Source organism: Nycticebus coucang, chromosome 3, assembly GCF_027406575.1.
Source record: "Nycticebus coucang isolate mNycCou1 chromosome 3, mNycCou1.pri, whole genome shotgun sequence".
NCBI classification, from domain to species: Eukaryota; Metazoa; Chordata; class Mammalia; order Primates; family Lorisidae; genus Nycticebus; species Nycticebus coucang.
The window spans coordinates 143,401,838-143,417,607 of NC_069782.1; the positions used below are offsets into that span (position 1 = coordinate 143,401,838).

Genomic DNA, 15,770 nt, shown 5'->3' on the forward strand with positions numbered 1-15,770 from the left:
AGCAGGTCCCCCAAATAACATCATTTTTAATAATGCTGGCAAGAAAAAAAATTGTTTTTATAAAATGTCATTAAAGTCAGAGTTTCTAAGAACCTACTGATAGCATTGAGGATGCTCTGTGTACGGGCACTAAGATCATAACGGTGCCCCTTTATAACTTTCCCATTAGGGTTGATCTCTGGTAACTCTAATTGTTTAGCTTAAAAAAATTCTTTAGAGCGGCACCCGTGGCTCAAAGGAGTAGGGCACCGGCCCCATATGCTGGAGGTGGTGGGTTCAAACCCAGCCCCAGCTAAAAACTGCAAAAAAAAAAATGAAAAAAGAAAAATTCTTTAATTGTACAGACCTTAGAAATGATTGACAAGTGTTCCATAACTGAAAAACCAGAATGAATTAGTCTTTTTCTCAAAAGAAAGGCTAACAGTGGCGCCTGTGGCTCAGTGAGTAGGGTGCCGGCCCCATATGCCGAGGGTGGCGGGTTCAAACCCAGCCCCGGCCAAATTGCAACAAAAAAATAGCCAGGTGCTATGGCGGGCACCTGTAGTCCCAGCTACTCGGGAGGCTGAGGCAGGAGAATCGCTTAAGCCCAGGAGTTGGAGGTTGCTGTGAGCTGTGTGAGGCCACGGCACTCTACCGAGGGCCATAAAGTGAGACTCTGTCTCTAAAAAAAAAAAAGAAAGGCTAACAGGCCTTAGTGTTCTTGCTTCGCTTTACAGTGTCTTTGGAAGATTCTTCCTGGGTCCCTGGTGTGCCAGCTGCCTGCATTTGTTCCTTCACCTCTAATCCTGCTGTCCTTGTGAACATCAGATGCTTCAGTTCCCACAGGTCTTCGTTCTAATACCCAATTGGATGAGACGCCATTAAATTTGTTTTGCTAATTATCAGCCAGTCTTAATGCACACACAAAAATGTCTGCATAGGCAGGACATGAAGGCTATAAGAATTAGGCATTTGTCCAAGTATGAAAATCTTTCTAACAACAAGATTCTCTGCCGGCCAGTGGCAGAAAAAGCCCATCATTCCTCGGATATGGCTCAAGCCCCTCAGAGGCTAAGGAGTGAGTAGCTATCTGAATTCCTGAAGGGTGAATTCTAGCTGAATACTGTCACCAGTGGGGTGTGGTTTTTTATTTGGCTGTATGTCTTTAGCTATTGACCTCTCTTGTTGTTAAAAGAAAAAAAAGAACTAGTATATTCAAGCCTTTGCAAGTAAATATAACTCTATAATCATTTAAAAGAAAACATTTTAAAACACCAGGTAAATAGAGCTCCAAGAAGGCACCTGTCTCTGAGCTCCTGCCCAAAATGATTTCCACATATCACAGGGGTTTATAAGGTTGTAGACTAGGTGCCCAATTCTTAGCCCTTGAGATACCAAAGGCATGATACATTTTTGGCATTTTTAACAGAAAAAGAAAAGTTTTCAGAAAAGGGCCTATTCTCTTTTTTAATTTACACAGGCTGTCTTTACATAATGTATCTTTCGACTCAACCTCACAGAAAATAACTGATAAGGACCCTGAGAAGCTTTTTGCTTAGTTCATTATTTAGACAAATGTGAGGGGAGATATCATATTTGGAAGGTATTTTTATCATCATCATCTTCTATCAGCCTCAAAAAACATTTAAAATTTTTTTGTTTAATTATTTTTAAGGAGATGGGCCTTGCTATGTTGCCTAAGCTGGACTCAAACTCCTGGCCTCACACAATCCTCCTGCCTTGGCCTCCCAAAGGACTGGGATTACAGGTACCAGTCACCATGCCCAGCCAGATATTATGTGAAATATACACTTGTATAAACATACATATAAAATACGATGGCATAGGCATCACAACCAAAGCTATTTTGTTGTTTTAAGTAAGTCCTTGGATTGGGCCACCCTAAGCTGTTAGTGATCTTAGCTATAATTCTCGGCCTTCATATTTACTTTTTTTCCTGTTAAATTAATAAGCCATTTTAGTTCAGTTCTGGGGAGAAGATTGACTTGAAGGATTCTCACCTACATAACACCATTAACATGGTCTGTCTTCATGTACGTTCTTCTTTTTGGTACCATGAGAGCACAGATGACAAACTCTAAGACAGATGACTAGAAACGGAGGTGACAGTTCTATCGTGGCAACCTGCTGGAACACTGCCTTGCTTTTTGGACTTGAAGTGCTTATATCCTAAAATATAACTAAATATCTTGAGGAGATCTTAATATAACTTGGCGGCATCCAGAATTTCAAGGTGGTTTCATGATTGCTGGTACTCGTCTACAATATCAGTAGGACTTACAGTTTCCTTCAGCAAGTGCCAACTACATACTTGCATCATTCCTGTTTTGTGGCCAAACAGGAAATATTCCTTTCAAAGACACTTAATATACGTAGGCTTCCTGCTCACAAATCGAATTTATACTTAATGGAAACAGAATGTAATGTCAAGCTGTATTTCAAAGGGGAAGGAAGGGAAGCTTAGCAAACACTTCACAAACAAAGGCCAAAACAAAGTGCAAATGGTTTGTGCAAGTCTCTAGGCAGAAAGTTGTCCAAATGGCCCGACAACATACTAATACAGAATGAGGCTGCAAGGAATCTCAGAGAACAGAAATAAAAACACATCCCCAAACAAGATGGATGTTACAGAAAATGGGCAGAGAAGCTAACGGGACATGCGTCTCAGCTTTGCACCCATGCAGGCCTCTTCAGTGCAGTGCACCCAGGGTCTGGGCCGCATGCCCCAGAAGCAAGGACCAGGAAGTGGATTTGTGCAATGGAGGCTGGGCTTCTCACTGCCCGAGCGCCAGGCCTGCAATGGAGGCTGGGCTTCTCACTGCCGGAGCGGCCAGGCTTGCAATGGAGGCTGGGCTTCTCACTGCCCGAGCGGCCAGGCCTGCCTTAGGAGAACACCCTACCTTGGGTCAAGCTCCCCAGCTAAAATTCATTTTTAAAAATTAACTCCTCTAAGATCCCAAGACAAGCTCCCGTGTAAGTAAATGAAGAGCCAGAGAAAACCCTGGGAGACGTTGCTTTACATCCCAAATATCCAGGATGTGTTTCTCAAACGGCCCATAGGTCCCCTCTTCTGAAATTTCCAAGTGCTGAAGAGGCCTCCCATTAAATGCATATGCCTGTCTGTCAAAATAGCTAAAAAGTTGTTCCTTGGAGAATCATTACTGAGCCAAATATATTAGGGTTTTAAAGCAATATCTTTCAGGTATAAATTCTCCATGATTTATTTTTTAGGTAAGCAGCAAGTCATCTGATTATGTTCATTATATTTTGTAGACTATTTCATATGAATATTTCTAGTAAAAAGAAAATGGGAGACTTTCTTTTTTTTTTTTAAGTATAAATACAGGGTTACTGTAATTACTTTTGGCCTAAGGTTTCTTAGAATTTAAATCCAGAAAATAAAAAAAAAAAAAGAATTCAAATCCAGAATAGTTGACGGCATCAAAAACTTCAAATTCAAACTGAAAACAGAAAAAAAAAGTATACCTATGTTTTTAATAAAATACTATGTAGGCGCACAGAGGTGAGATAATTTTCATAACCATTTTGTGTTTTTATTGAAAAGTAAAAAATTATTAATTTTGCAATTTAAATGATTGCAAGTTATTTCTTTGTCTTAGCCTCAATCAGAATGCAATTTGCTAGTAGAAAAGAGGTAGAAGATAAAAGTTTGCTTTAAAAACTACACTTAATGAATATTTATACTGAAACACATGCCTTTAAGGGGAATGATGTTTCTAGGGAGGAGAAGTCCTGAAGGCTGGGCTGGGTGTGGCCACAGCCTGGCTGGGAGCCAGCTCTTTAACCAGGCTCCTGCTTCTTGGTCTTCCCACAGAGCTGACTTCACAGGGACGCTAGGAAGGGCACAAGGAACAGTGCAGTCCACCATCATCTGAGAACACCACGCTGACCGAGGGGTGCCACACCAGGACACTTCACTGCACTCATCCTAATGTCCTGGGAGATCAGCCTCATCCTTCCTGATTGATAGATGAGGCAGCTGACACTCAGAAGGCTTAGTAAGTCACCCAGGGTCACACAGCTAGCAAGTGATAGAGCTCACGGTCAAGCCTGAGAGCCAGCGTCCCCGAGCCTTCCATCTCCACACATGGCCACCCACGACATGAGGTACTGTTAGACAGTGACACTTCGTGATGTGTTATTTATACAAACTATAACTCAACGGGGCCCGTGGCATTTTTATTTCTAACATAAAATAACCGAAAGGAGGAAGATTACATTTTAGTGATTAAAAAAATGTGTTTTCCTTGAATAGTAAAAATAACCAAATCTTAATTCGGCTAAGGGCTGCTATAATAAAGTCTCTTTGAAAATATACATGATTGAAGTTTTTTTTTTTTTTTTTGTAGAGACAGAGTTTCACTTTATCGCCCTCAGTAGAGTGCCATGGCGTCACACAGCTCACAGCAACCTCCAACTCCTGGGCTTAGGCGATTCTCCTGCCTCAGCCTCCTGAGTAGCTGGGACTACAGGCGCCCGCCACAACGCCCGACTATTTTTTTTGTTGCAGTTTGGCTGGGGCTGGGTTTGAACCCGCCACCCTCGGTATATGGGGCCGGCGCCCTGCTCACTGAGCCACAGGTGCCGCCCATGATTGAAGTTTTAAAAAATAATTTTTTCATGATTTTCTAAACTTTCTCTGAAGTATGAGAGAAATAATTGTAAGTAATCTGTCAAGAATTTTAGAAAGGGCTGCATCGTATCTACTGAAAAATTTGCTCACGGCCAATAGCAGGTGTCTTCAATGATCATATCAGTGATATTATTTTCAAAATGTAGAAAAATGCTGAAATAGCAAGTTTCTGAAAGAACTGAATGCTGATAAGTACAGTACATCTACCTTTTAGGGCTTTGGTGTGTAAAAATCCAAGCCAAAAGAGCAAAGCTTGGGTAGACCGACAGTGGAAATTCAGTAAATAGGAACATCATCCAGACTGCTCAGTGGAAGCAGTTGTGATGGGAACACTCGAATCCATGCTTCAAATCCCATGGTAACATCTGTGATTGCCTCCTCTTCCCTCCTGCAGCTATATTTGTTGGTTAATTTGCTTCACATCAAGACTACAGAAAAAGTTAGCATCCTTCCAGGAGCGTCTCCTTAAATTATGGCCCCTTTGTGGCCTCTCTGGGACTCTTGGGTCCCCCAACATGGAGAGCCCTACCTGAGGACGGCCATAGAAGCTTCACCAACAATGGGATGCTGAAGGGGACTGGGCCAAAATGTGATGCAGGAACAGAAAACAGCAGGCAAAGCCTCTCTCTCTTTTCACCCAGGAGGGAGTTAAGACAATCAGAAGAGGACTGCTCCCGGAGTCGGCTCAGAGAGTGGAGTCTCTTATGTTCCCATAGATCTTTATGCTGCCCAGCCATGTTAACATAGCTAAGTGGTTTACCACCATGAAGAAAACTTTTGGATATTCGTTACCAAATACTATTGTGTTTTGCTGAGACCTAACATAAATTAAACCCAGGAAGATGGCCCAGTTATATATTATATCTTGTTTTTGACACATACAAAAACAAAATAATAATATATAATACAGTAGAACCTCTGTAAGGTGACCATCAAAGAGACTGTAGCAAATTGTCAATGTACAGAGGTGGTCAACGTAAGGAACTCGGCCTACTGTACTGATATGCACTGGGGGTGCACGTCCGGTCCGTGAAGATTACGCCAACCCAAGGAGGTGGTCAATGTAGGGAGGTGGTCAACTACGGAGGTTCTATGTATGTATTTTTTCAAGTGGTGGATGATAAACCTTATGGTTTAAAATACTTTCTGTTTCTTCATCTACAGCACTTAGAAATGACATATTACTCCTAAGAGAGCTATGCCAGTTCTAAGACAACCCTTGGGAACGGTTATGACACACACAGGCATGCTGAGAGGTTAAAAGCTTGGTGCTAACCCTTGGAGATACACCTTATTAGCCTTCCCGGGGTGCTAATAAATCTCCACTATGCAGGGTGCTGCCTGGAGAAACCTGCCTCCTTACCTTTGATATGGGGAATGAAGTGGTGTCGGAAGGGGGGGTTGGGGCGGGAGTCGCTGTGGGTGGGGCTGAGGCTGCTGGTGCGCAGGTGGGACAACCTCTGCACACCAGGAGACAAAAGCTCTGTGCAGCAAGGAGTCAAGGGCAGGGCACAGTGGAGACAGAAAAGAAGAACAGAAATTAACACAGGAGCAGGGACAGAGCCATTGTTCCAAGGGGGAGGAAAAATAAAGAGCGTTAATCAGGAGTCTGGAAAAGGAGGAAGGAAAAAGGGTTAAGAATGCACCTGCTAAGGGTTAGGCAAAGTGGGGAGAACTTGCAAATCGGTTCGGGAGGATACCGAGTCACTCCCTGAGAATAAATGGCTTTGGTGAAAAGGAACAGTCACCAGGACGTTCTCTGTCAGGATGATGCTGGATACCGTCGGGCCGGCACCAGGCACATCACTTAGACTTAACAATTGCTATTTTTAAAAAGCAACAAAACAGAACCCTCTGAAATGCATGTGAAACAACTTGAAAATCATTTCAAGAAATTTGAAAATAAGAATTGATAGGTAAGGCTCAGATTTTTTTTTTTTTTTAAGTTGCAAACTTATCCCAATGGCAGTTTAATTTTATTTCACCTATACAGAAGTAAAACCTGTTTGTGTTCCCTGATGGTAAAGCATTGATCCTGAGAATTGTACAGTGGTAGCACTGGACTGGACACTCACTCATTTCAGAGGAAGAGTGGACCATTAAAACCAAACCCAGAGCTGGGGGCTGACAACATCAGCTGGCATCTAAAACTCTGGGGTGTTCTACGTGGATCACAAGTATGATGTCAGAATACTGCCAGCTTCCCTTTAGAAGGGTAGACCTCAAAAAAAAAATTATAAAGCCTAATAATTGACATCATATATATGTGTAATATATTGTGAACAGGGAGAAGACTGTTTTAAAGCCTGCTGGCTTTGGAACCACAATTGGAATATATACAAACTTTCTCAACAAGGACATGAGTTTTGTGGGGAACAAGTGTTGCTGAATGACCACTTTCTCCACTATTCAGGGGTCTCTGGGACAACAGTTTCTCCAGAACTCTCTGCCATTCCGACAACCCATGGTTGGGTGTCTCAGTGACCTTGGCATATGTACAGAGGCAGGTTAGCAGCATGAAAGGTTTCTTATCACCCAGACAGACAAGGGTTTGAATCAAGACCTATGTCCAGGTCCTGAATAAAATGGATATAGTGCTAAATTAAAAAAAAAGAAAAAGAAACAAAGAAATTTTCTGAAAACTTTCATGAACATAATCCAATAAATACTGAGTAAATTTTTATAAGCTGAGAGAAAATGACACAATACTGAAGATCAAATGGTTTCACTTCTCCATAGTGTTAAAGCCAAAGTCTTAAAGAGAAGACTGCACCGTTTCGCATTCTGTCAATTTCCTTCGGTTTTGCATTTTGTACATTTCATAATAAAGGTTAGCATATGACTGGGTTTGCTCTCATCAACCTGTCCAGAAGCAAGAAGCTTAAAATGAAGTCTTCACAGATGAACATCCTCACCACCAAGCTTGTTCAGAGGCCACAGTCTTGCCTGTGAATCTATTTCTCAGGGAATCTTAGGTCTGTGCTGGGGCCTCCAAGCCTCTCCTACTCTGTATGGGACACTCACTTACAGAGCCTTAGGGGGACTAAATTCTCCGCAGAGGAATATCCACTAATGTCCCCTACTGTGTGGCATTCCTTATTGGAGTACATCTCTGATGTCTGTATGTTTTCTAAGTCTGATTTGAAAACTTAAGGTTGGAGGAGATCTTAAAAGTTATCAAGCCCAACACTGAGGCCTCTTTCTAGAAGGTTCTTCACCAGGCGTGCTCAGTAACACCACGTGCCTGGATGAGGGAAACGATAAATCTTCAACAAATGGCTAATACTGGATTTTAGGTGATGTTGATATGCTCTGAATATTTCTTTTTGGAGATCTTCATTTTAAGTCTCAAAGTGATGAGATTTTTGTCAACTCTTAAAAAAACTAAAAATAAAACCTCCCTTGCTTCCGGTAGTACACTGTCAAAAGGCAATTATTTCATATATCATGACAAACATAGCCATAAAATGGTATTTCAAGAAAAGATAGAATTAAATATAGTTGAAGGCCAGTTTTCATTGTGTCCTGGGAGAGAAGTAGAACTATTTGGTGGTGGAGTTTTCAGTATGTCGTCAGTGACGGGGGGCATCACACAGAGATACGGCGTATTACAGAATGAATCCCAGGAGCAGCCACCTTACCAGGTCTGTGGAAATGCTGGGGAGAGCGTGACGTGGTCGGAGTGTAACTGTGGCGGCTATAGACGGGGGAGTTGATGGAGCCCTGGCTCGTGGACCGGTGGATCATCCGATCCCGAACATCTTGGTATCCCTGGAAAGCATGAACATTAGACACATTTGGGCTATATTGTTATTTCCAAAAAGAACCAGGTTTCCACAATGCTGCCAAGGAACTATCACATCTACCTGTTCAGGTGTATGTTTTCGGACCATAGTCCACAAATACACACGCACATGCATATTCTGTGGCTAAGATATTTTGTTGGAAACCCCCAGTACTTTCATTTTTTAAAATTTTGAGATGTAAAATTATCAGCTCCAGTAGGGATAGAGGTCGTAATTCCTATGACTGTGTTGGTATTGTGCTTCTTGGTGTTATGGGTGTGTTTGCCTACCCATCAGATCTGCTTAGTAATAAGGCTCGGTGGACCCCATGGCCCCACCTCCCTTCCCCACTAACGTAGAAACAAGGTCAAGCAGGTAAGAGTTCTGTGTGGGGGTGTGTAGCTGGCACAGGCATGGCCCACTTTTGAAGCAGCCTCCAGATTCTTTTTTTTTTTTTTTTGTAGAGACAGAGTCTCACTATACCGCCCTCGGGTAGAGTGCCGTGGCATCACATGGCTCACAGCAACTCTAACTCTTGGGCTTACACCATTCTCTTGCCTCAGCCTCCCGAGCAGCCGGGACTACAGGTGCCCACCACAACGCCCGGCTATTTTTTTGTTGCAGTTTGGCCGGGGCTGGGTTTGAACCCGCCACCCTCGGCATATGGGGCCAGCGCCCTGCTCACTGAGCCACATTCTAACTTCACCCCTTGTTCTGCCCACCAACCTGTACTATCCAGTGATGTTTTAAGTTGATTCTCCTGGAGAACAAGTTGGTCGTTGCCTGAAAGCCACTATCTACTTCTCACCTTGGGGAACATATTCTAAGAAAATAATTAAAAATTATCTTCAAAAGGAATGATTGATTTGAAGAATTTTATACTACTATCATTCACAAAGGCAAAAATTTGTAAAACAGCCTCAATAAATTGGGGCATAATTAGGAAATCATGATATGCCAATTTAATGTAATATGATAGCTCTACTAACATGTCACCTACATTCAAACCTAGGAAAGGTTATATTGGGTAATAAGAACAAAAAACCCACACGTATGCAAACACAATGAAAGCGTTCACAGTCTCAAGAGAGGACAAAGGGTACTTTACATTTTAGGAATTTGTTGTCCTGCAAAGTTTCTTCTAGCACAATAAAACATTTGAAAGAATACACAGATAATCACTAAATTAAAGTAACCACAGCTTTGTAGGCTCTGAGAGCAAATGGCAAGGAAGCTGGCTTGATCCTCGTTGGCTATGACAATAAAGCAAACAGAAAGGTACCAAGCAATGTGCTTCAACCTTGCAACCAACTGGTCAACAAGAGAAGTTAATTCTTCATAATTTAAGTTGTAAATTACCAGCATACTGGTGGAAATTAACGAATCATAGTACTTTGGCACAAACCATGAAAATATTATAGAATTTTTACTGTTTTGAATTACAGAGATTCCCTAGGATCAGTGCAGTTTTATAAAGAATATCCAAAAAGCTGCTTGGCTTTAAGACCAGATGATTGCGTTGTCAGATGAAACAGAGTAACCTCTTATGAAAATGGCTCTGCTGACAGAACACACTATGACCGCTGTTGGCTAATTTGGATAATGGCCAGTATGTTAGGATTCAGATCAATTAATTATAGACAAGGGCAGAGAGCCACACGTTGGGACAAGGGGCTTCAATCCCTACAGACAGATACTTTTCTGCCACTTAGAGGTGCAGGCTCCAATCAGCATGAAACCATTTTTACTTCTGCATAAATTTACTGTGGCGTCTGACAGTCCTTTCTCACACGTGAGGGATCTCTCTGGCCATCAGAACCTCACACGCAGTTTTTCTGTTCCCTGGTATGTCATGTCCTTTTTCGAAAATTCTAGAAACTCTCAAATTTTGCCTATTAAAATGGTCAGAAATGGTACTTACTTCTGCTGATGGAGTAGGGGACAAAGTCCTTGGAGACTAGAAGAATAAGGGAGAATTTAAAGTCACAAAGATGTTTGTTAACCATTTACCAGTTTTAGTTAGAGTTGCTATTGGAATCAGCTGGAAACATTGCCCCAAATACACATATCAGCACCTCTTGTCCATTCCTCCATCCTGTGATTTAGTAAGTCTGCCACGGGGCTCACAAACGAAACCTCAGAGAAAGTTCCTGAGAGATTCTGGTGCACATCTCTGCCTAAGAATCACGTTTTAATAGGTATGCTGTGATACTTTGTGACATGTGTGAATTAAGTGATTAAGCTAGACAAACTGTATATTCATTTTTTTTATTTTGAGACAGAGTCTCACTTTGTCACCCTTGGTAGAGTGCAATGGCGTCATAGCTCACGACAACCTCAACTCTTGGGCTTAAGTGATCCTCTTGCCTCAGCTTCACAGGTAGGTGGGACTACAGGGGCCCGCCACAAAGCCTGGCTATTTTTTCAAGATGGGATCTCACTCTTGCTCAGGCTGGTCTCGAAACTGTGAGCTCAGGCAATCCACCCGTCTTGGCCTCTCAAGTGCTGGGATCACAGGCGTGAGCCACCACACCTGGCTCAAACTGTATATTCAAACTATGAACCTTTTACTCCAATGAATTACAGTATCTATTGGAATGTAGGCTTTTGTAAACATGGTTGTTTGCTAAATTATAACCATAGCACTTGCTGTGAAGAGGACTGTGATAACAAGGTATGCAGCATTCTGTCCTGGCTGCCTCACCAACATTCCCCACTGGCTTCCATCCTTCTAGGAACATAGGCTTCCCTGGGGCCATCAACAGGCCAAGCTCCCTCTCACCCCAGGGCCTTTGCATTTGCTGTATCATCTGCCACCAGAGCTTTTCACCTGGACACCTGCAGGGCTCACTCCCCCTGTGCAGGGAGGTCTCTACTCCTTGTCACGTAGCACCTTCATGACCCTCCTGCTTAAAAGGAGCAACCCAGCCCCTGACGTGCTTTCTCCTTACTCTGCTTCATTCTCCCTCACGGCTCTACCACTCTGTAAACCCATATTATACATCTGTCTCTTTACACACGACACCACAAGTTCCCAGGGGCAAGGGTTCTGTTCACTCACAACTACATATGCCCAGTGATGAGAGCAGCTCCTAGAATAGGTTAGATGCTCAATTAATATCTTCTGAATAAGTGAAATATTTACAATTAAAATGCAAAAAGGCTTCAAAAAGACATGAAGTGAAAACAGAACAGTCTGGAGAACACAGCCAAGGGTGCATTTCTCAGTTTTAGAATGTGTCTTTTCCCCCATGAGTATAATAAGCCGGCAGACTCCCTAGCACTACAAACTTCCCCAAGGCCCTGGTCTCAGCTGTAGCTACCGCCTGTCTCCTTCGTCTCAGTTTGACAAAGCTGGGCTCCTTGGGGCAGGGTCTGGGTCTGCCCCCGTGCTGACAGCAGGGCTCTGGAGGCAGGAATGGCTAAGGAATTTTAAGTTTACTCCTATAGGGCTTCTACTATGGCAATATGTATGTAGATTCCAAGAAAGAAGTGTTAAAAACAAATGGTACAAATAATAGACTAGTTTATAAAGTTTTCTCAGTTGCAAAATCCCTGTATTGGGGAAAAGTTCACAAATACACCTGATTTCTGGTCCAAGGTTTTTTCTATGCATAGAGAAAACCACAGGACCTCACGCCAGGTTACGACAGTAATGGTGCCGATCATGGGAGCTTCTAGCATTTTTGATGAGCACCACACACTCTTCTTACTCAAATGTAACAATTAATGCTTAGAGAAATACCTCTAAGGTAGGCGTTATTGGTCTTTATCTTGAGTTTACACAAATGACACTGAGGTGTCATTTCCCCAAAGTTGGGTACAGTTGGTAAATATCAGAGTCTGGTTTTAAATGCAGAAATTTTCACCTTTAAGTCCAAACTCTTTAGCCCTTTGGCTGCCCAAGATAGTTCTACTAAGAAGTACACGCAGACATACACGCCTCCACCAACACCCATTAAAAAAGCCCTCACATCCCCATTGTTTGTATGACTTAACGTTAGTGAATTCTCATCTCCTTGCTCTGAGATTAGCCCCTATGGGCTTTGCTGAGGAGCCTCCCCCTGCCGTTTATGCCCTATGAAACTCTGCCGTTCACTGGCTACTGAACAACCCCAGCCCATCCACCTGCATGAGGCCACAGATGCAGCTACAGCAAGGCAACCGCTAGGTGGCACTATATAAAAACGGATGGCACTTTCTGCCCAGTGACTGTTTAAATGGCAAACTACACTCTGGCATAAAACCCAGGTTAGAACACAAAGGGAGTAACATATAATTATAAACAATTACAAAATAAATATTATATATGTAAGTGAGAACAAGTTAAACAGAATGACCATATTTTCATGCCTTTTCTTCAACTCACTCACAACCCTGGAGCACTGGATAATGCTATATAGATCATTTCACCTTGGTTGAACCGCTGAGTTCAGTCAACTAGTTGGGTGGAATCTCTCTGAGTAGACTCAAATCAGTCTATAGAGGGTTCCAATTTAACAGACAAAAGGGGAAAAAATTAGAGTGAGCTGAATAGGCCAGGGAAACAGCCCTGGGTAGGGAGTGACAGAAACTCCAACCGTGGGGTGGGACAGGGGAGGGCAGGACCCGGGCCCCACAGGGATCTGGGTCTGCTGGCAGGGTACAAATAAGCCCCAAGAAGACAGGCAACAACAATGGGGGTAGCTGCCACAAGCTGGAGTTTCACCACAGTCTGGCCTCTGCTGATTGCTTGACATAGATTAATTTATGTAACTCTCTATGACTCTATGAGCCAGAGTCTAGCAATAGCCTGTGTTTCATAGATGAGGAAACCAGGATCAGAATGCTCATCCCATGGCCAAAGTCAGACAACCGGCATGTGGAGACCCTGGGCTGAGACCAGGTACTGGATCCCAGAACCCTGGTTCATGCCACAGTGCTACCCTGCTGCCCTGTTCTACTTTTCTTTTCTTGAATATTCTACTAATAATTGTCTTAAGATGCAGAAAACTGTAGCTACCAAAATGCAGGGGGTGTGCTCTTTCTCTTCATGATCCTGTGAATATAGTTTCAGCTTCTTTTAAGACGAAGATGCCGAGACGACCCTTCCTTCCTTATCCTGAGCCTGGCTCACGGGACACGGCCCCCACCCCCACGCACACGCACACCTTCAGCTTCCACCCAGCAAGCTGGTGTTTATTCTGCCTCAACTGTTGTTTTATGGGTGGTTGGTCTGAGCTCCCACCTCTCATAACCTCCCTAAGAGCAGAGATGAGCTTTTGGATAACTCAGAGCACCTGGCATTGAAATCTGCAAGTAGTAGGCAGACAAAAGATCATCTGATTTACTTAACTCCAAATAGTAGTTCTTATAAACATGACAGAAAAGAAGGTAAATAGTCATATAACTCCAGCTGCCAGGAATTTATTACCTCTCCAAGGCTTTGTCTCTCCTGTTTGTCCTCATAGCCCGAAGTGTAGAAGTGCTCATAGGTAATAAGATCTGGACGTTCAATATCATAAATTGCCTTGACCTTGGGAATGGCTGCTAAATCCTTGTAATCCAAGATTTCATTGTCTACTTTTGCCTGGCAAAGTTAACCAGAAAGAAAAATTACTCTGTAGTCTCGTTTCTTTGGGAAACTATGGTTAGTCCATTTCTTATTTAAAAATGAAGACCTTAAAAATAAAAACCAAAACACCTTGCTTAGCACAGTCATACTCTTTAGAAAGTTACCATTTATATAATACATCAAGCATGATTTTTAAAAAAGTCACTAAAAGCTTAGGGGAAAAAATCTGTATAGAATTCATTAAACAGAGAAACATGCAAGCTTTAAAGATAATTTCCTAAATTTATTACTGAGAAGGAAAAAGCTCAAACAGATGGTCACATAATTCTCCCAGATAGCCAAAAACAAGAGCTGCATATTTAATAAACTAAATAATTAAATATATTTGTGGCAGAAGTGAAGAGTACTCAGACGCAGCATCAGCATTATAAAATATATAATTAATCCTCAAATGTCTACATGCAAAGGCAAGAAAGTTTGAAGTCTTGCATCATAGTACTATATTGTGCAAAGCATCTTTTTATCTGATCAATCCATTGATGAGATACCTGAGATACATACATTTAATTACCTGAAGGAAAATATGATTGAGAAGACTGATGTATAAAAATGAAAATCAGACCTCATGATGGAAATAGAAATTATTTATAATTAGCTCCTGGTTTGGATTATTCATTCTGCTATTATAATCTACTAACTTACCTGCCCCAGAAATGTCACTTCTGAAAGTAGATACTTACATAGATGGTATGACCTGGTGAGCCAGGGATACTGGAGCCTGGTCTAGAATAAATACTCTCGGAGGAAGTCCTGGTAGGCTATAAAATAAATAGTGACTTGTAAGATTTCAGAGCATGGCTTCAGAATCCAGTCTGAAGCTAGGCCCTTAAGATTTCCTGAAAACTAAGCTAGTTAAAAACAAAAGATTTGTGATCTTTGTCAATAAAGGGAAATACAACTTAGAAGGAACAGCAAATGAGAACTAGCTGTGCTACCCTGCTTTGAAAATGTACTGGTCCTTCTTGGTCCCTCTCTCTTCCTGTTCCCTATGAGAACTTTCAGTCCTCCCTTCCCATGCACCTCAAGGCCAGCTGGTTCTCTGTCTCCGCTGCCCCCAGCCCAGACCCGCCATCCCCTCTGCCCATCTGGGTTACTGCAATGGCCTTCTTCATGGACTTCCTCTCACCCCCTGGCTTCTTCAAATCCACTTGGCACCCAGTGGCTAGAGAGATCTTTTAAGAACATAATTTGTCTTGTCACCGTCCTGCTTTTGGCTTCAATGTCCACCCAAAATAAAACCATGACTCCCAGGGGCTTGGGATCTTGTGATAGCCCAGAAAGGGCTTTCTGTCTTACCCTGTCACTTACTGCCCATCACCACCCACACCATGTGGCACATGAGGAATCCTGCCTCACGCTTCTCACCCTTGACGGTCTCTCTGCCTGAAGTATGATCATGCCCATCTTTACTCAGCTGGTTCTTGATTTTCCCCTCAATTCTTGGCATAAATATCACATCCTCAGAGAGGCCCTCCCTGATTTCTAACCCAGAGTTGGTCCCCTTTGCTGTTTTTGCTCATAATGTCATTCTCATTTTTTCCTTCCTGACTACAATTTATAATTATATATTTATTGGTTTCCTTGTAGCCTCTTTCTCTCATGAACTTTAGTCATGTTCTCTGCCCTCGTCAAGTTTATCACTATTCCTCATTACCAGTGTATAGACCCCAAGCTTTGCACAGGTACGTAAAAGGCATAATTCCTGGTTGAAGGGATG

At 42.5% G+C, this 15,770-nt stretch overlaps 1 protein-coding gene across 10 annotated transcripts in view; it reads right to left on the reverse strand.

Moving 5' to 3' along the window:
• The window catches only part of ABLIM1 (actin binding LIM protein 1), a 316,427-nt gene that overhangs the window by 23,697 nt on the left and 276,960 nt on the right, over positions 1–15,770 (reverse strand). For 6 of the 10 annotated variants that reach the window (XM_053583778.1, XM_053583779.1, XM_053583777.1 and 3 more), the window contains exons 9-12: positions 14,734–14,811; positions 13,853–14,008; positions 10,361–10,396; positions 8,296–8,425 (exon numbers count right to left, since the gene is read on the reverse strand). In XM_053583778.1, coding sequence (XP_053439753.1) covers positions 8,296–8,425; positions 10,361–10,396; positions 13,853–14,008; positions 14,734–14,811 — 400 coding nt within the window. Of the gene's footprint in view, positions 1–6,017; positions 6,138–8,295; positions 8,426–10,360; positions 10,397–13,852; positions 14,009–14,733; positions 14,812–15,770 lie in introns of all 10 variants that reach the window. The other 4 variants (XM_053583776.1, XM_053583773.1, XM_053583775.1 and 1 more) reach the window with 1 other exon arrangement.